Source organism: Trachemys scripta, chromosome 4 (genome assembly GCF_013100865.1).
Source record: "Trachemys scripta elegans isolate TJP31775 chromosome 4, CAS_Tse_1.0, whole genome shotgun sequence".
NCBI classification, from domain to species: Eukaryota; Metazoa; Chordata; order Testudines; family Emydidae; genus Trachemys; species Trachemys scripta.
The window spans coordinates 93,609,078-93,630,581 of record NC_048301.1 but is presented as its reverse complement, the minus strand read 5'-3'; the positions used below and the strand labels follow the sequence as shown (position 1 = coordinate 93,630,581).

At 42.6% G+C, this 21,504-nt stretch overlaps 1 protein-coding gene across 1 annotated transcript in view; it reads right to left on the bottom strand.

Moving 5' to 3' along the window:
- PPFIBP2 (PPFIA binding protein 2) overlaps nt 1-21,504 on the bottom strand; it is a gene marked incomplete in the record, with an annotated part of 211,032 nt that overhangs the window by 131,152 nt on the left and 58,376 nt on the right. The window contains 1 exon segment of the mRNA XM_034769948.1: nt 3,895-4,109. Within this exon segment, the coding sequence (XP_034625839.1) occupies nt 3,895-4,109 (215 nt within the window).

The following is a 21,504-nucleotide window of genomic DNA, read 5'->3' as shown; positions in this document are numbered from 1 at the left end:
AGGGGGAGACACCGGCAGTGCTGGGCGGGCCGGGGGGGCCAGACTGGGCCGCGCCTCCTCCCCCCACACCCCGCTTACCTGCTTCAGGCTTCCCGGGAATCAAATGTTTGCGGGAAGCAGGGGAGGGGGCGGAGACTTTAGGGAAGGGGCGGAGTTGGGGTGTGGGCGGGTCTGGGGGCGGGGCCCCGTGGAGTGTCCTCCTTTTGGAGGCACAAAATATGGTAACCCTAAGTTACAGAAACATCAGCAGCTTCAGAAGCATCACTCCACACAGTCCTCCTTTAGTCTCAGGAACCTTGGGGTTCCCTGATCACAGGTTGAAAAAGAATAGAAGCCTTATGGTATGAGCTTGTGGCCTCACTAACTTTACTACTGCAAATGGTCTGTTTTTAGAGCCTTTCCATTCATTCTGATGGGTTCTGGGTCAGGCCCTTATTTTCATAAGTACAAACTTCATCTCTACAGGAATCATGGAATCACAACCAATCCTTTCCATAGTAAAGGATTAAAATAGACACTTACAAAAATGCAGGTGAGCAATGATGGGCATAAAACTTTCTGGTTATGTTATTATTTTGGATTTACACTCTGTGAACATAACTAAATTCCATGGCACCCTACATACTTACATCTATAGCAGATACTCCCGAAAAGGCTACAGCTATAATTGGTTTACATTTAAAAATAAATGAGTGGATTTAGTACTTTGTGACAGGTAGTCTCTTTTTATTGATAGAGCTGAAATAGCATGGGCAACAATCATAAAGCTTCTCCCTCATCACCTTGCCAATGTGCTTCAATCCTGGCCTGGAGGGACCAAATTGCATAGCCTTGTCTACTTTAGCAAACTTGGTAGTTGTAATTCATCACTGGGAGTATCAATGACAGAATTGGTATTGTTCCAGAAGTTGCAAGCTCTTCCGGGCAGGGATTTTTGTTTTGTTACATGTTTGAATAACAATGCTGTAGAGAGGACTTTTCTGGTCACTTTCCATTGTCCATCCCTACTCTACATTACTCCGGAAGATCTGAAACAGTCACAGTAGGGTTAGGCGACCCAGAAGTGAGAACATCCACAGCATCTAGGGGGAATTCTGGTTATGAATTTTGCCAATGAGAAAACAGTTGAGTCTCTGTTCCTATTCAGTTGCTGATCTTTGCTGAACAAAAATGCCAATTGTGAGGTTTGTTGCTTTAGTTTTATATGCTGATACACTCACGAGCCCTCTCATCGGCTTCACTACTCCTGCCCTTGTGAGCGGCAGTAGCTATGTCAGTGGGAGACACTCTCCCACCAACATAGCGCTGTCCACACCGGCGTTATTGGCAGTGTAACTTGTGCTTTATTCACCCCTATTGAGCAACATAATTTAGGGGGGAGGGATAGTTCAGTGGTTTGAGCATTAGCCTGTTAAACCCAGGGTTGTGAGTTCAATCCTTGAGGGGGCCACTTAGAGATCTGGGGCAAAATCAGTACTTGGTCTTGCTAGTGAAGGCAGGGGGTTGGACTCGATGACCTTTCAAGGTCCCTTCCAGTTCTAGGAGATAGGATATCTCCATTAATTTTTTTTATACAGACATAAGCTGTAGTGCAGACATAGCCTTAGTGGAGAATGGCAGACACTCTCTTGGGTAGCGTTTGCTACATGAAGCATACTGTACCTGTGCTTCTTAGACTGTACTGAGTATTGCTTTGCTTTGGTATTCAAATCCAGCCCATAATACTTTGGTGCCTGGCAATCTTGGGAGACCACCCTTCCTCACATATCATGGGAGATGGAAAGTTCACTTGGGTCCTTTTTACTACCAATCTTTTGATTTCAGTGCTCAGGACTGAAAGTGAAGCGTTCTCAGAGTATGACTCTTAACTCTGGAATTCACATCCAAGTTCACTGAGCAGACCATGAGTTTGATGACTTTCAATGGATGATGTACACATTTATTTGTTCAGGCTTTTTCTTAATGCCTCACCAGAGCTGCCACCACTGAGCAAGAGAATGTTTTGGAAATTACTTTTGCAATTTGTCATTTTGAATAGGCTGCCGTGAGTCAAGTATATGCCCCTAGACACAGGGTTAGGTATATTCTTAGAAGTAAGTAAAAACAAAACAGAATATAATGAAGTGAAAAACATTAAAAAAGCAGAAATATTGTTCCACAAGAGACCCAAAGATAGATAGTACAAGTCACCACTAATTTGTTGTTTTTGAGCATATATAGCCCAGAAACTTCACCCAAATCAACACAGTTCATGACGTACTAGACAGGGCTGTGAGATTTGCAACTACAAATAATGATGTTTTGGGAAGGGAACTGTGGTTTCTGTTTTGGATAATTTCCCATATGGAGGAAAGTACTATATGAGAAAACGTGCATTTGTTACAAGATTAGTATAAAACAGAGGAGTCTAAATTCAAAGGGGATAATACTCAAAGTATTACCTGCCTCACAGAGATGTGAAGCTTAATTCATATTTGCACAAGAGAGGAACCAAAAGCAAAATCCCAGATCTAAACTTCCCTGAGCTCTGTGGTTCAAGGCCAATGCATTTAGATGGTGTTATGAAAATGTAAAACCAGTATATGGAGTACTAAATATTTATATTTTAATTAATACTTTCCTTTACCTACCATCAGGCCAGGACCTGAGAGCCTGCCTGAGTTCTTACCCAGGAAACTCAGCAGGAGTATGCCTGAGGGAGGACTGAACAAGAACTGATCTCAGGATTTGGCCGACAGATTCCAATACTGAGAAATTAAATTTAACATTTTTAAAAACCACTAAATCTGCACCAACTTCCCATTCCTTCCTTTCATAAGGTTCCAGATGAAGATTTTCCAACCACAGCATTGCACCTCTAGAGTATGCAGTTCAAAGACTGGCTAGGCTAACAAAGACAAACAAAAGGCAGAAAGTATTCCAGAAGCCTTAGCACATATTAAGAGCAGGACAGCTATGGTAGGTGATGCACATTGGATCGGAAGCTAGAGTCACAATTAGGAAAGAGCAAAATGGTTTGGTGGAGCCAACCAAAACTGCCACCACCCACCCATACAAACCTACCTTTTGGAAGCTCTGAAAACACTTGGTTAACTCTCATCCCCCTCACCTAATCACCACATATCTGCAGAAGCAGGTCTTCTTGGGGAGGTGCATTTTGGCAGTCTACACCCATTTCTCCTCCCACACTTATACTGAGTCTCTTCTTCAAGAGGTTGCCTGATGGCCTGCTCACCACTCCAGTGAGCCTCAGTCTCCTTAACTAGATGACCAGGTGGCTCATTTCCCTACCTGCCTCCTAACCCAGCCTTGCACTCTCTGGTGCAACAGGAGCAAACAGTGACTCTCTCTGTTATGCTCACTGCTCTCCTCTCTTAATAAACCCAAGAGGTACTTTGGAGAGTCAGGATACCCCTGAGTGAGGACACCACAATGTAGAAGGCTAGGAGCATATGAGATCCCTTTTATCCCTTTCCATCTTAGCTGCCTCAGAAGCACATGCCACTCCACACAGTCACATTCTGAACCAGGGACTAGAGGTGAAAGGTTCTGTATCCAGTTACAAATCCCCTGATTCAACTGTTTTTCTCCAGGTGAGGGCAACAGAAAGGGCACGGAAGGAGGGGCAGCACTTTTAAACTTTCCTTTCCACCTCCTTCTCTCCATCCTCCTCCTCCCCCCACCATAGAATGAGAGCTGTACCACCTTCCTAGACCTTCAACCCCCAGCTATGCTAGCCTAGTACAGACAGCTGAAGTACACTACGCGTTTTAAGGGCTAAAACTTGAGTAGATTGCTGCAGCTTGAATTCCATTACTAAAAGAATTGAACCATGAGATACGGCAGTCAACATTATTCCCCAACCAGATGGAAAAGTTGTCCGTGACGACTCACCAGGTTTTCCTCCAGCCACTCCCGTATACATCTTGCTGTATCCCCGGGGATCTGATTCCGTAATGCTTCTCTCTCTTGAGGATCCTCTAGCATTTCTAGTGCCATCTTCAGGTCTTCTAGCAGATGCAAAATTTGGAATGTGCCCAAATATACTGATGGAGCAGGTGACACAATGTCATATATGCCATTTGCATACTCTGTGGCTGCCTTAGTACCTAAAAAAGTAGTAAAGAGAGGGAGAAAAGAGATTTTTATAAAAATGTTAAAGATCTCCAATAAATATATGGATATAATTCGATGATACCACAATAGCTACACTCCAGATGCTACTCTGTGGGCATTATTAACAATTAATGAAAAGGTAAATATGACATCTTTCTGATAGCACTTACACATTTTTGAGTTAGTTATTATTTAAACAGATAAATAAATGTCCCCTTTCAGAATGAGGCAGAGGTGTACATTTTAAATCACTACATTTTAAAAAAAGGATACTGGGTCCAGGATAGATTTGCTAAAGCCCCATAAACACAAACCAAACCACCCCAAAACCACCTGCAATTATCCTTACCAACCATTAGATGTCACAATGTAGTTGAAAGACCCCACACTAGCCCCATTTCTCCTGTATTACAAAAAGGACTTTTGTTGTATTTTAGTAAGAAATCCAGGTGAGAACAGGTTTCATTACAATCATGACAGAAAAACTAAGCTTTGGCAGAAAAAAAAAAATCATAGTTAGCTATATAGACTGCTAGCAAATCCCTTCTCACCCTCTTAAAACAGAATCCAGCCATACTGAGAGAGAAAAAGGCACAGTACATATGCAACTCCACTAAAGTCTTAGCAGAGGGCAGAAGTTAGTCCTTAGATAAAATTTTTAGTTCCAAAGTATCAGCTTGGTATTGATTAAAATTACCAAAAGATGGACAGGAAATTGGAACTGGAAAGAACCCATTGCTGATGTAATGCTTTCCTATTACTTAAAAAAAAAAAAAACCCAACAAGGTGGGGTTAGGAGACATTTCCCCATGACATGATGTAAATTTAGCTCATTCAGCTTCATATGGTAATCATGCATTGATTGGTTTGAAAGAGTGCCAACTAAATGCAAGCCTCAGAAATTTGGATTGTGGCTTGAACATGGAGGAGTTTGTTTTTCTTACACAGGAAAACTGGAGAGCATCCTTGGCTTAGTAAAACACTTGATAGCACAGAAGATAGTCATCAGTAGTTTAAGCTCTTCCCCTTCTCTCCCCCCCCCACCCTCAACAATGTGGGAAGGGAGGGTCAGAAACAAAAGGGGCAGCAAATAAGGGCCAACACAGGGTGGGGAAAAACTTGTGTTTATAAGTGTTAAACTCCAATTAGAACATAGGAATTGCCATACTGGATCTTGTTCCATCTAGTCCAGTATCCAGCATGCATACTATAGAAGAAACTGAAAGAAACTCTGTGGTGAGCCATATGTGAGATAATTTGTTCCTCATGAAACCTTCTCTTAACCCCTAACAGTTAAGAGACTGGCATAAACCCACAATCAAAGTTTTTTTTCTTTCTTCAAAAACATTTTTGTTAATATTTTGTTGTAATTCTGGATATTATCGATATAAATGTTCAAGCCCTTGCTGAATCTTGCTAAATTCTTGGCCTCAACAACTTCCTGCATCAATGAGTTCCACCTTTTAATTATGGCTTGTGTGAAAAAGAGGAGACTCTTATGAGAAGGGTCCCTGAAGAGGGATGGGGAAGGGGGGTGGGGAGGATAGAAATAAACTGTAGGGTATAACCCTCCACCACAGTATCGAGGACCCAGCGGTCTGAAGTTATAGCGGTCCATGTGGGGAGGAAAAAAGAAAAGCGGTTGGAGAACAACAGGACAGACGGATACAGAATACTCTGCGCTCAGGTATGATTGGTAAGAAAAATAAATCCAAGCCTTTTCTTTTGGTAAATAAAGTGTCTTCAATGCAATCAAATTTCTTCATCAATGACTCAGGGCCTATTCATCATTCACCACCAGGGGGCTATCAGGCTGGATCTTGCATTCTAGCTTCGATGCAACAAAGCCCCATTGACTTGAAGTCTATGGGACTACCCACATTTTTAAAATTAAGCACATGCTTAAGTGCTTTGCTAGATTGGGGCCATAGTGCTCAGCACCCTGGAGGATCAAGACCCTATATGGGTAACTTTCATTTTCTGGAATGGGAGCTAGACACACACATCTCAGTGCATCATTGAGAGAACATAATCCTTCCTCTCCCCTTTCCAAACACATGCACACACTCTCCTCTTTTGTGCTGTTATTTTTAATCCAATTTGCTGTGGGTTGCCATTGCAGCCCTTTTGCTCTTTGACTGAAGGGGGAGTAAGGGGAGCAGACAAATCCCCCTGGAGGCAATGCCAAGGCACAGTTCACCAGGGAGAGAAGCGATGTAGAAATGTAGACACTCATTCAACATTTTAATGCATACAGCTTCCTATTTTGCTGGCTGAACATTGGCAGGACTCAAACAGATCATTGAGTTACTTCCTCTTGTTCAGTTCCTAAATATCTTTGTATTAAATAGAACATGCATTGTTTATCTGAAAAGGAGAATAGAAGAAAGAAACTGAAAAAACAGAACTAAAAACCCACAGGAACTAGTTTAATTAAATACTGTACATGTTCAATTTAACCATGTCCACACTAAAACTGCAAAGAGCACAAGCGAGTTACAATACCAGATAACAGACAGGTATGTGAATGCAAGAATGAGGATCGCCTTGCAGCCCGAAACCTGATGAGATGCTAGGATCAAAAGAAAGACTGCATGTGTTTTCCTACCATCCCCTTCTTGTTTAAAAACTCAACAGGGGAAAGATGGTTAAAGCAAAGGCACCTATCTGGAACTCAGGAAAAATGGGCTCAATTCCCAGCTCTGCCACACACACTCAGTGTGTGATCTTAGGCAAATCATTTAATCTCTCTGTGGCCCAGTTTCCCATCTGTAAAGAAGGGAGAAGTAATATTTCCTTTCTCCCACCTTTTGTCCATATTTAGATTGTAAGCTCTGTGGGGTATGAATCTTCTGATACCATGTGTCTATACACTGTCTAGCACAATGGGTTCCTGATCTTGGCTGGGCCCTCTGGGCACTAAGGTAATACAAATATGTTTTCCATGTGGCTCTTTGTAAAGTGTTTTTGGGACCAATTCAAGTAATCTTTTTAGGGTTAACCAACTCCTTTTTTGGCCTGCATATCCAGATAGTGGGTGACTGAGGTTACAAAGCTTCTGCACAACATATTCAAAAGTGTGGGGACAACTGTACATTATTTTCAGTTACACTTTTCCTATTCTCTGAACATAAAAGCGTATTTGCAGTTCAAAGTTCTTTGAAGCCATTCAGCTAATTCCAGGGAAAGGTTGCTTTGGGGCAAATACATAAACAGTTTGGAAAGCAATGCATTTGCAGCCTTGTGAAATAAGTTACCAAAGGAAGCTATAAAATTATAGTGGACAGGAATTGGGGTGGCGGAGGGCATGGTAAATTGTTTCACAAGCCTAGAAATGCTAATGTCAGCTTTGTACATATTCTACATAGTGTTTTGTGTAGCTCCAAAGATTTGAAAAATATTTTGTTTGCAGCTACACAGGGACTTCAAACACTAAAGGCAAACTGCAGCAATTGGTTATAATGTTATAATCCTAGGCAGCTACATAACTGCTACATTCTCTCAGAGGTGCTGGGAAATTGAGTTCAGGCTTGCAGTTTCCTTTCAATTCTTCTATTGGGAAGACAGGGTCCACTTCCCCATGGAAAGGACAGAAAATTCATCTAAATCCATGACTATTGGGCAGTCTATTGAAGGCAAGGGCCACCAGTTTGAGAACCCTGTGTTTAGCCCTGCTCTTTGCCCCAATCCCTTTACCTCAAGTTGTATTGCATTCAGAGGGATTCCAATGGTAGCTTTTATTATCTTTTGTACTATTGTAGGCCCTACAGGCACCAAGCCAAAGATTCGGGTCTGACTGTGCTAAGCACTGTACATGCACATAGAGGGAGAGAGATATCCCCTACCCACCAAAAAACTTACAATCCCAAGGGGAGAAATGGGGGATAGGCCAGCGGCCTCAAAGCTAGTGTGAAGAAATGCCTGCACTACAGGTGGATTACCATTGATCCCAGCAGAGAGTTTAGGGGCAGAACCACAGACCATTTTACCAGGAAGAGGAAAGCAAAAACCACCCTTCTCCCCACCCAAGTAACTTAGGGAAATTGTGTAAAGAGAGCCTCAGACAGATTTCCTTTGCTAGACCATGTCCTGCAGGTTTTCTAGCCCAATGAGATTTGTGATAAAAACAATTTGGTGGGGGCAAGACAGAGAAGATATCTTTTCAGCACAAAATCCAAAATGAACTTGTCTGCCCCAGAAAGCGTTGTGGTAACTTTAAGTAGGCTGTAGAGAACAAGAACGCTGTATCAAAAAAGCTGAATCTCTGAACATATACAAATAATACATTCTTGGGTCTGTGGGGGAAGGCATTTAGCCTCAAATAGTCACAAGGCTGCTTACATTTTTGTGTGATTTTCTTTTTGCTAATCTTACCTCTGTTCATAATGGAACAAAACAGCATTAAAGACAAATATAAATTCAGACATACTTACAGAAACTCCGTCAGTTTTTAACAAGTTTTATCATCCACAGTCTTCAAAAGCTATTTACTAGCTTAACTGACAACTGAATAACTAACATGAACAGACTTCCGAACCACAAAAGACCTTTGTGCTTCAGATTCTCCATCCTATGGGATAATAGCTAGCATGTTTTTAATGCCTCTTTTTGCCTACATTATTGTATCTTCTGCTCTTTGCACTTCTATTTCTTTTGAAACATATAGCTTCCACAATGGGGAGCCTGGAATTATATATGGCTTCTAGTTTTCTTGGGCATTCCATAGTTAAGTTTGAAGTTAGTTTCTAGAAGGTGGAATATGAAGCTCCCTCACCCAACTTCTGTACTCTACAGAGAGAAACCAAACTCCTTGAAACTTCACATGGCATACTATAGCTCCTGGGAAATCTGGGAAACTAGAGATGTAAATATCAGTTTAAAACATTAACCAGTTAAATGATTAAAATTATATTGTTTAGCCAGTTAACTGTTAACCGAGGTCCCTCCAGCCAGCCGGTGCAGCGCGATCGGAGCTGCTCCATCTGGCCAGCAGGGTGCGACCGGTGCTGGGGCTGTTTCAGCACGGCCAAGGTCCCGTTGGGCCATCGGTGGCCCCTCCGGTTGGCCCAGCGCAACCAGGGCAGGGCCGGCCAGGGGTGGGACCACTCTGGCCGGTGCAGGGCCTCCAGGGTTAACTGTTAAGGTCAGTTAACGGTAAGCCTAATGCTTACCGGTTATCCATTTAACCTTTTACATCCCTATGGGAAGCAAGTGTTTTGAAGTTCATGACCCAGATCCTTCAACACGTGTAGGCAGCTTTGTGTCACTCTAACAGTGGTGTAAGTGCTCCGACATTCTTCCTGCAAGAACTACCTCCAAAAAGCAACTTGTAAAAATGTTGGTTGAGCCAATCAGAATTCTCTGTCAAGGAGCCAACTCCTAGAAAGGTCATTTCTGGCCACAGTACTGGATGCCACCAAGTGGTGGCACCTTCTAGTTTGGAGGTACACAAGGCTAAGGTATTCACATTTTCCCATCTCAGGACCCTAATATAGCCCTATAGGTTCAGATGAACTGAAAATTTGTCTAATCAGCTCAATCCATCTCTACTGAATACCTTAAATAATAAAAGACATGGTATATAAGTGGTACATATACTTAATTTAAATGTTGTAGTCTTACAAGAGCCACAGGAACAAAATGGTGTGATATGTTTTACTGTGTGTTAATTTAGACATGCAGTGCATGGTTATGTTTTGATGATCTAACACTTGCAGGCTTGAAGTATCTGGAGTTATAGTTGTAGAATTTAAATGGCATTTACTTACCATCCAAGGTTCTTGATTTAGAACCTGTTTTGACTGTAACATGGTTTTGAGACCTTTGCCTTTATTGTTTTGTAAAAATAGAGAGACTTAACTGCTGATGTTCTAATTTCGTACTGATCTGTGGACTCTTCCTCATGTAGGTCTCAACCATTTCCTTTACTGACATTTAAATAGCAGACATTCCCAGCTGTACACCTTGCTGTCTCTGCAATTACTCGCCAACCAACAAGTAAGACATTTTCTTAGCTGAAACATGGCTCTTAGTTTTTGCAGATGTAAGGCGACTGTTGTCCCCTTACTAAAACTCAGTGGGGGTGCTTTGGTTGGCTAGCTCCCATTACCAAAAGAAAGGGGAAGGGTCAATGGGAAATCAGCACACCAAGACTGACAGTCCCCAGGAACAATGGGGAGAGGCCAATGCTCCAGGTCAGTCTGATTGACAGGGCGGGCAGGCTAATCAGGGAGTCAGGAGGCCAGGGGGGTCCTGTCATTTATGTCAGCTGGAATTGCCTGGGTCAGAATTGGGCCAAGCTGAGCGGGGGAGCAGAGCCGTGCCAGCCAGAGGGGCCAGAGGAGCTGGGGGCAGAGCAGAAGCAGTGCTGAGGCCAGGGCCGGCTCTGGCTTTTTGGCCGCCCCAAGCAAAAAAAAAACAAAAAAAACAAAAAAAACAAAAAAAAAAACACAATGGGGCAGCCAGAACGGCAAAGCAAAAAGAAAAAAACCTGCAGCGCGGCCGGAGGCAGGGGAACTCCCTGCGCTGCAGATGTGCCCCAGCTAGCGGGGGGAGGGGAGGGGAGAGGCAGCGGGGGGGAGAGAGAGAGAGAAGGGGGGCAGCCAGGGCTTCAGCGGGGCGCTGCCACGCGGCCCCTCCTGCCGGGCCCCATGCCGCTCCGGTCGGCCGGTGAGGGAAGGACGCAGGCTGCCCTGCCGGGTTTCCTGCAGGACGCTCCCGTCCTCCGCGCCGCCACCCCCTACAGGGCGGCCGGAGCGGAACACCACAAAAAAAAAAAAAAAAAAAGCATCCATGCCGCCCTAGGATTGGGCGGAATGCCACCTCCTACAAGCTGCCGCCCCAAGCACCAGCTTGCTCGGCTGGTGCCTGGAGCCGGCCCTGGCTGAGGCAGAGTGGAGCTAGAGCTGGGGCTGGAGCTGTCTGGAGCCCGGTGCAGTGAGCAACTGTGGTGAGCGAGGGGGACCCTAGGCAGCGGGCCCAGCATAGGGAAGCGTCCCCAGCTAAGATGCCTTGTAGGCCAGACTTGGAGGGTGATCGTAACCCCGACAAGGTGGGGGCGATGCTGAGAAGAAGGGTCCGGCCACCTAAAGCCTGCGGGCGTGTGGCCACCACCAGAGCAAGTGTCCGACCCGCAGCATCCCTGCAGCACAGCCAGGGCCTGAGAAGGTGGTCTGGGACTTGTGAGGAACAGACTGAACTTCCCTTACATTCCAGAGACGCTGGTTGCAATGTCCCTGTACCACAGAGCGGGGTTGTGTGTTTTCCTTTAAACTTTGCCATTTTTTCTTTACTTTTTAAAAATTGATTGCTGTTTAATAAATTGTATTTGCTTTGAACTGTACGTAATGATCAGTGGGTCAGGGAAGCATCCAGTGCAGAGAGAGCACCCTGGAGTGGGAACACCCTAGCCCCTGCCCTAAGTGACCACAACAAGGTTTGGGGTCGAGCCCCGCAGGAATCCTGGGGTTACGAAGACTCTGCCACACAGGAGAGTGGAAGGGGAGCCCTCGAGGTCAGGCAAGCCTCTGGGTAAAGGAAGTGGAAGCTAGCCCATTTCCTCAGGGTAGTGTATAAGCCAGGAAAGTTCCCCACAATAGCAGGACCATTCCCACGCTTACACAGATACTAACTATGCCAGATCTACTATTACTATAGTGTCAGTATCTGGAATAGTACAGTTCCGAATAGATCCCTGTATCATTCCGGGATATACAATAAGCTGCAAGAAATAATTTTTTTCTGAAATGTGGCGTAAGGCTGGCTCCTGGGAGCTTTTTTAAAATACTACAAAACAAATTACAAAACAAAAACTGAACTTTTAAGGACAGTGCGCTGGTAAATTTATCTGCAATGAGCAGCACCTTACTTCATAAACTAATCAAAGAGTCCCACTGATTTCAAAAGGAACTACTTGTGGAGAAAGGCATTCGTCAATATAAGGGTATCAGAATTGGGCCCTCAGTTTACAACAGTTAAGGTTACCCCAAAGTGATTAATGAATTTAGATAATTATTTGTGTTCCATTGACTCAAAAAGAGAAACTGATTTTAAAAAGATAAATGTGGCAAGTTACATGTTTATTAAATGAATCAATTCCTTTCTGTATTTCACATACTGCACAATTTATGTGAGCATAACATTTCCCTCTTAATGCCACATTAGCAAGATATTATGAGTACTTGAAATGTACAGAGAAAAATGACTAATGATCTCAGCACTAACTGCCGTGTTATGAAAATCCTTGTCCATAAAGTAATAATACATGGACCAGGCATCAGAGGCCCTGATTCTAGTCCCAGCTTGATGAATGACTCACTGGGTCAGACCCCACAGGTCTCGGACCAATGTCTGCAGGGTCGACGAGTGAGAGGGGGCTCCGGCCTGGGGGTTGGAGCTGAGGGGTTCGGAGTATGGGAGGGAGCTCCGGGCTGAGGCAGGGGGGTTGGTGTGTCGGCTCTGGGCTGGGGGTGCAGGTTCCGGGGTAGGGCCAGAAATAAGGGGTTCAGGGTACGGGAGGGGGGGTCAGGGCAGGGGGGTTGGGTGTGGGGGTGTGTGAGGGCTCTGACTGGGAGTGCAGACTCTGGGGTGGGGCTGGAGATAAGGGGTTAGCGGTGTAGAAGGGTGCTCTGGGCTGGGACCAAGGGGTTCGGAAGGTGGAAGGGGGATCGAGGCTGGGGCAGGGGATTGGGGCGCGGGAGGAGGTCAGGGGTGCAGGCTCTTGGCAGCGCTTACCTCAAGCAGCCCCCAGAAGCAGCGTCTTGTTCCCCCTCTGGCTCCTATGCAGAGGCCTGGCCAGGAGGCCCAGCATGCTGCCCAGTCCGCAGGCGCCACCCCCACAGCTCCCATTAGCCATGGTTCCCGGCCAACAGGAGCTGCAGAGCTGGCGCTTGGGGCAGGGGCAGCGTGCAGAGCCTCCTGGCTGCCCCTGCGTGTAGGAGCCGGAGGGGGAACATGCCGCTGCTTCCAAGAGTGGCACGGAGCCTGGGCAGGCAGGGAGCCTGCCTTGTCCCGCTGAGCTGCTGACCAGACTTTTAATGGCCCGGTCAGTGGTGCTGATCGGAGCCACCAGGGTCCCTTTTCAACTTGGCGTTCTGATCAAAAACCGGACACCTGGCAACCCTACCCACTGACTCATCAGGATCTGTTGACTAGCAGAAGACTCCTGACTTGTCACCTCTCCATAAAGCTTCCTGTTCCTGCCACACCCCTTGTCTGACAAACTAGTGTCTAGGCCTGCTGCTGACCAGACCTCTGAGACCAAGTTCCTGCCTCCTCATTGGCTTTTCTCTCCTTGCTCCCATTACCTCATGTCGTTCCTACTCCCTCGCCCTAACTCCAGTTATTGTCGCTTGGCGTAACTCTGACACTGGCTTTGACCCCTGGTGTGACTTCTGGCTCTGACTCCGGTTTAACCCTTGAAGTGGCTTCTAACTCTGACTCCAGCCTGACCTCTAGAGTGATTCTTGACTATGACCCCACCTCTACTGTTGGCTTCAACCATTAGGAGATCTTGATAAAATTGTTTGATTTCAGCCAAGTCAATTAGATTCTCAGTACAACAGTTGTGTCATTTACAGAATGGAATTAATAATACATACCCTTGTAAAACACCATGAGATCTCTGGATGAAGATATTAAAGGGCCTATGCACTAATTAATGCTCACCTGCTTCACAAGATTTATTTTTTAGGGCTGTCAAGCGATTTAAAAAATTAACCGTGATTAATCGCACTGTTAAACAATAATAGAATACCATTTATTTAAATATTTGTGGATGTTTTCTACATTATCAATTTATTGATTTAAATTATAACAGAATACAAAGTGTACAGTCCTCACTTTATATTTAATTTTGATTACAAGTATTTGCACTCTAAAAAAAAAAAATAGAAATAGTATTTTTCAATTCACCTAATACAAATACTGCAATGCAATCTCTATCATGAAAGTTGAACTTACAAATGTAGAATTATATACAAAAATAACTGCATTCAAAAATAAAAATATAACATTTTAGAGCCTGCAAGTCCACTCAGTCCTATTACTTGTTCAGCCAATCGCTCAGACTGTTTTTCAGTACAGTTAGGTAACAAAAAAAAATCTACATTTGTAAATTGCACTTTCACAACAAAGATTGCACTACAGTACTTTTATGAGGTGAATTGAAAAATACTATTTCTTTTGCTTATCATTTTTACAGTGCAAATATTTGCAATAAAAATAATACACAATTTTATTTCAATTACAACACAGAATACAATATACGTGAAAATGTAAAAAATATCCAAAATAGTTAATACATTTCAATTGATATTCTATTGTTTAACAGTGCGATTAAAACTGCAATTAATCATGATTCATCTTTTTAATCATGATTAATTTTTTGAGTTAATTGTGTGAAATAACGGCAATTAATTGACAGCCCTAGTTTTTTATTATTAATTATTATTTCTATTTCACAGAGAGAATCAGCGTCACAAAGGGAAATAGAATTTAGGTGGTCTTGGCTCCCAGTGTTGTTCTCAGATGATATCACTTGCTTAGTATATTAAAAGACAGAAGGCAGGTTTTGGGGACAATAACCCAAATAGCTGAAATAACCTTTTGCAGGATCAAACACACTAAAAAAAAAAAAAAAAAAAAAAAAAAATCAGGAAATTCCAAAGTTCAGGTTGTTCTGGCAATGCTGGGTACGGAATGAGAGAGAGAGAGACAATACCACATTTGTAAAATCACAAGACAAGACACTTGACTTTTTTTAAAAAAAATCAAAACTGCACCCAGTCATTTAAATAAGTCCTTCACATTCACCAAGAGAAATAAATCATGATGCACCAAATTATTTGCAGTACACAGAATCTTTGATGATGCACTTAATTCCTGTCAAGACAGTTACATGCAGTTCAGTACAAAACACCAGAGACCTGGCTGGCAACAGAAACAAAATCAAAACAGAATGTAGTTAGTCAATATGTACATCATCTGGAATAGCTAAGCAGCGGGACAACTAGAAAATATAGCAAGATGGTTTAAAATTCAAACACATACTCTTATGGGAAACAACGAGAATGAATCTGACTGAGCACCATGGATATCAGGTCTTACTCCCCACTTCAAGGGGTGTTAGAAAAAGATGTGACTTGGGAGTGCTGGTAAGAGACCCCAGGTTATTTCTTGTCCCCCGTCACATTGAGTTAGGGTTACAAAGTTTATAACCTTGTCACTTCTACATTTTTTCACGTGACAACAGAACAGATGAGAATTAGCTAATTCAACATTAACTAAATATCAGCATTTAACATCCTCTATCCAAAAGAAAAGAAAAGAAAAGAAAAGAAAAGAAAAGAAAAGAAAAGAAAAGAAAAGAAAAGAAAAGAAAAAGACAGTATTTGCTGTCGCCTCCTGTTTAGTTCCAAGATGAACTGAGGACTGTATCTTTATGACAAGATCTTGATAAATATGTTTCCGGTGGTGGTCGGATAGGAAATTATATATTTCTCTGTCAGGGATCTTGTCTCAAAGGAATCATTTATAGATGCATTTTCCCTTTCATATTCCTATTGTTTATGTAAGTGTTCTAGTTTGCAATTTCAGAAGAACATTATTGTAATTCAGATAATCTGAGTATACTTTGTAAAATTTGCAATATACAAATTTAATTAAAGTCTGAAACCGTAGGGAGCAGAACATCCACAGTATGAGCTATTTATTTCTTTTGTTCATCTGAAAATATTCCAGTGTTTTTATTAATATATAAAAAGGGAAAGACAATAGAATTCTAATTGAAATCCAAACTATTAAGGTAATTACACTGTATTTGGAAGATACAAAGAATACAACAAAATACAAAGATTATCAGCTTTAGCCACTGTTACTATTGGATGTCCAATTACTTTGATCCAAGAGGAAACTAACAGCTCATTATTTTAATTATGCCATTTCAATCACCATTATTTCAATTATAATCCTTATCAATGCATGGCTTGAGTAAAATTCTGTATTTTCTGTTCATTACTAGTTGTAAAGTATTACATAACTTTATCAAAAAAAGATGCAATACAAGCAACTTTTTCTCTCTTTAAAATACTATGAGTCACAAGTAGGATGGAAGGGAACAAAACGCTGAATGACACAGTGCTGGGAACAAGAACATGGAAAAAATGACTACAGTGGGTTCTCCCACCCATTCCATACAACTATAAGAGTTCTATACTGCCCATCAGTTACACATCATTTACTGTACATTTAAAAGCAAAGTACCAACTGATTACACAAAACAGTATGAAGAGTTACCTTTTAGGTCTAAGCCATTTCAATCCCTTGTGAAGCAAAGCCATGAATTCTATTTTATTTACAAAAGACTATGAGGTTAGCTCTCACATAGTATGAAAAGATATTGGACTACAAATGAACCCAATGATGACGTGTGGTCATTCAAGAGGAAAGCATGTAGCCACGGGGAAATATTCTGATTTCATAACGTTGATGTGGGATACTGATATGAAATTCATTCCAGCATGCACATAACTCAGAAACCAAAGTGACAAAGAAAGTTACTGCCATTTTACATCCACTGGTATTTTTGAAATCTTAGTTCAGAAAATTAAGCTTGGGCTGGCTTGGTGGGATAACAACAGGCACAATTCCCTGATAAACAGGAGAGAACATAAGAATGACCCTACTGGGTCAGACCAAAGGTCCATCTAGCCCAGTATGCTGTCTTCCAACAGTGGCCAGCACCAGGTGCCCCAGAGCAAATGAACAGAACAGGTAATCATCAAGTGATCCATCCCCTGTCACTCATTCCCAGCTTCCAGCAAACAGAGGGTAGGGACACTATTCATAAGAAGACTAATGGGAGCAGAGTGGGGATAGATGGGAAGAAATGAAAATCTACATCACTACCTACACAGTCTCTATGGATAGAAATTCCATGATTGAAAAATAAGGGTATAGCAGTAGGAATATACTACTGACCACCTGACCAGGATAGTGACAGTGACTGAAATGCTCAGGAAGATTAGAGAGGGTTCAAAAACAGAAAACCCAATAGCAATGAGGGATTTCAACTATTTCCATATTGAATGGATACATGTCACCTCAGGACAGGATGCAGATATAAAATTTCTAGAGACCATTAATTACTACTTCTTAGAGCACCTAGAACTGGAACCCATAAGGGCAGAGGCAATTCCTGATTTAGTCCTAAGTGCAGCACAGGCTCTGCTGCAAGAGGTGCATACAGCTGAATCGCTGAGTAACAGCAACCATAATGTAATTAAATTTAACAGCCGGGGGGGAGGGGGGAAGAAGGGGAAGGAATACCAAAGAAACCCATCACAGTAGCACTTAACTTCAAAAACGGGAACTACACAAAAATAGTGATGCTAGTTAAATGGAAATTAAAAGGGATATGAGTGAAAAGCCTGCAAGCTACATGGAAACTATTTAAAATCTCCATAATAGAGGCTCAAACTAAATATACCCCCCCATCCCCCACTAAAAAAGAAAAGTAAGGGGACCAGAAACATGTCACTGTAGTTAAACAGCAGGGTAAAAGAGGCAGCTAGAGACGAAAAGCCACCGTTTCCAAAGTGGAAGTCAAATTCTACCAAGGAAAATAAGAGAAATATATATGGAGATGTACCTATCTCATAGAACTGGAAGAGACCCCAAAAGGTCATTGAGTCCAGCCCCTGCCTTCACTAGCAAGACCAAGTACTGATTTTGCCCCAGATCCCTAAGTGGCCCCCTTAAGGATTAAACTCATAACCCTGGATTTAGAAGGCCAATGTTCAAACCACTGAGCTATCCCTCCCCCATACTGTCAAGTCAAATGAAGTGTAAAAGTAGAACTAGCCAGGCCAAAAAAGAATTTGAACAGAAACTATCAAAAGACACAAAAACTAACAGCAATTTTTTTTTTTTAAAAGAACATCAGAAGCAGGAAGCTTGCCAACCAATCAGTGGAGCCACTAAACAATTGAGCTGCTAAAGGAGCACTCAGAGGACCAGGCTGTTGCAGACAAGCTAAATTAATTCTTTGCATTGGTCTTCACCACAAAGGATGTGAGGGAAATTTCCACACCCGAGCCATTCTTTTTAGGTGACAAATCGGGGGAACTATCCCAGCTTGAGATGTCAGGAAAGGAGGTTTTGGAACAAACTGACAAAATGAAACTGTAATAAGTCACCAGGACCAGCCAAGAATTCTGAAGGAACTCAAATATGAAACTGCAGAATTAACAACTATGGTATGTAACTGTGACGGGTTGGATCACAGAAACCCCCTTGGGAGCTGCCAACCGATGTAGCAAGACTACTTCTATTCCTGTTTTCCCTGCCAGCTCAGGACTCCAGCACCCTGTCTTGCTGAGCCAGACACTCCTGTCTGCTCCAACACAGACCCAGGGTCTGAATTACTTGCCCCAAAGCTGCAAGTTTACCTGAAAACAGCTCACAGAAATGTGCTTGTCTTTAACTCTCAGATGCCCAACTCCCAATGGGGTCTAAACCCAAATAAATCCGTTTTACCCTGTATAAAGCTTATACAGGGTAAACTCATAGATTGTTTGCCCTCTATAACACTGATAGAGAGATATGCACAGTTGTTTGCTCCCCCAGGTATTAATTTTTTTTTTTTAATTAATGGAAATATCCTATCTCCTAGACCTGGAAGGGACCTTGAAAGGTCATTGAGTCCAGCCCCCTGCCTTCACTAGCAAGACCAAGTACTGATTTTGCCCCAGATCCCCAAGTGGCCCCCTCAAGGATTGAACTCACAACCCTGGGTTTAGCAGGCCAATGCTCAAACCACTGAGCTATCCCTCCCCCCATACATACTCTGAGTTAATTACTAAGTAGAAAGTGATTTTATTAAATACAGAAAGTAGGATTTAAGTGGTTCCAAGTAGTGACAGACAGAACAAAGTAAGTCACCAAGCAAAATAAAATAAAATGTGCAAATCTATGTCTAATCAAACTGAATACAGATAATCTCAACCTCAGAGATGCTTCAGTAAGTTTTTTCTCAGATTGGACGCCTTCCAGGCCTGGGCACAATTCTTTCCCCTGGTACAGCTCTTGTTCCAACTCAGGTGATAGATAGAGATTCTTCATGATGGCTCCTCTCTCCCCCTGTGCTCTTCCACCCCTTTATGTATCTTTTGCATAAGGCGGGAACCCTTTGTCCCTCTGGGTTTCCACCCCCCCTCACTGGAAAAGCACCAGGTTAAAGATGGATTCCAGTTCAGGTGACATGATCACATGTCACTGCAAGACTTCATTACCCACTTGCCAGCACACACATATACAGGAAAAAGAACAGGAGTACTTGTGGCACCTTAGAGACTAACAAATCTATTTGAGCATCAGCTTTCGTGGGCTACATCTGGATGCAGCCGAAGAAGTGGTCTGTAGCCCACCAAAGCTTATGCTCAAATAAATTTGTTAGTCTCTAAGGTGCCACAAGTACTCCTGTTCTTTTTGCAGATACAGACTAACACAGCTGCTACTCTGAAACCTGTCATTATGCAAGGCACTACATATACAGGAAGACTCACAGGTAAACACAGCAATCTGCAGACAATGGAGTCATCAAGATTCCAAACCACCATTAATGGCCCACACTTTGCATAACTACAATAGGCCCTCAGAGTTATATTTCATATTTCTAGTTTCAGATACAAGAATGGTACATTTCTACAAATAGGACGATCACACTCAGTAGATTATAAGCTTTGTAATGATACCTTACAAGAGACCTTTTGCATGAAGCATTAGGTCCAGTTACATTATATTCACTTATTATCATGTTTTTATAAAACCATATAGACTGCACAACGTCACAGTAACCTATCACTTAACTCAGCCTCTGATGTAATGGCGATTTTTTAAAAAGGCTTGAGAGGTGATCCTGGGAATTAGAGGCAGGTAAGCCTAACTTCAGTACCAGGAAAACTGGTTGAAACTATAATAAAGAACAGAATTATCAGAGACATAGATGAACATGATATGTTGTGTAAGAGTCAATACAGCTTTTGTAAAGAGAAACCGTGCCTCACCAATCTTTTAGAATTCTTGGGGGGGGGGGGGTCAATAAGCACATGGACAAGGGTGATCCAATCGATATAGTGTACTTGGACTTTCAGAGGGCCATTGATGAGCACCTACACCAAAGGCTTGTAAGCAACCTAAGCAATCATGGAATAAGAAGGAAGGTCCTCTCATGGATCAGTAACTGATTAAAAGATAAGAAACAAATAACAGGAAAAACCATCAGTTTTCACAATGGAATGAGGTAAATAGCAGAGGGTCCCCAAGGATCTGTACTGGGACCTGTGCTGTTCAACATATTTATAAATGATCAGGAAAAGTGGCTAAACAGTGAGGTGGCAAAGTTTGCAGATGATACAAAATTACTCAAGTCCAAAGCTGACTATGAAGAGTTACAAGGGGAGCTCCCAAAACTGGGCGATGGGGCAAAAAAACAGCAGATGAAATTCCATGTTGATAAGTGCAAAGTAATGTACATTAGAAAAAATAATCCCACCTACAGATACAAAATGATGGGTTGTTATCACTCAGGAAAGAGATTTCGGAGTCATTGTGGCTTGTTCACTGAAAACATCTGCTCATTGTGCAGTGGCAGTCAAAAAAGCTAACAGAATGTTAGGAACCATTAAGAAAGGGATAGATAATAAGACAGAAAATATGTCAATGTCACTATATAATTCCATGGTACCCATTGTTTCCTCTAATTATTTCCATCCATGTGCGGAATAAATTTTGTTATGTGCACTGAGATATGTGCGGATGTGCGCACCATCTGTAGAAACGAAAAACCTAGATAATATGTATTTTTTAAAAGTTATCATAGGGCTAATTACTCCAGCCAGAACAGGTTAGGCATTTTAGAATTCACTACTCAAATAATTAAATTTAAGTGTAAGAGAAATAATAATTATTAAATGCATAGACCAGTCAAAACACTAAAATAACACCCTTTGAAAGAATAAAATTACAGAGAATGTATATGCATTGCAGGAAGTACCAAGAAGTAACAACAACAACAACAATAATAATACAAGTATGTGTTGGGAGGAGAGTATGAAAAAGAGAGAGAGAGAGAGACAGACAGACAGACTCTGAGTGAGCTGGCTGCTGGGGAAATGGCAGAAACAGTGCACTGTCTCTAAGAAAGGCACTCACTGTTCATGGCAGCAGCTCTGAGTCCTGAGCCAGCCAGCCTGCCTCTTCCCTGCTCTTCGGAGATGGGGGTTCAATGGCAGGGGGGAGGGAGACACCCTGACATCAGCACCCTCATCTCTCCTCCCCCAGCACAGCCAGCAAGAGGGTCCTGGGAGCAGCTGCAGGACGGAGCAACGT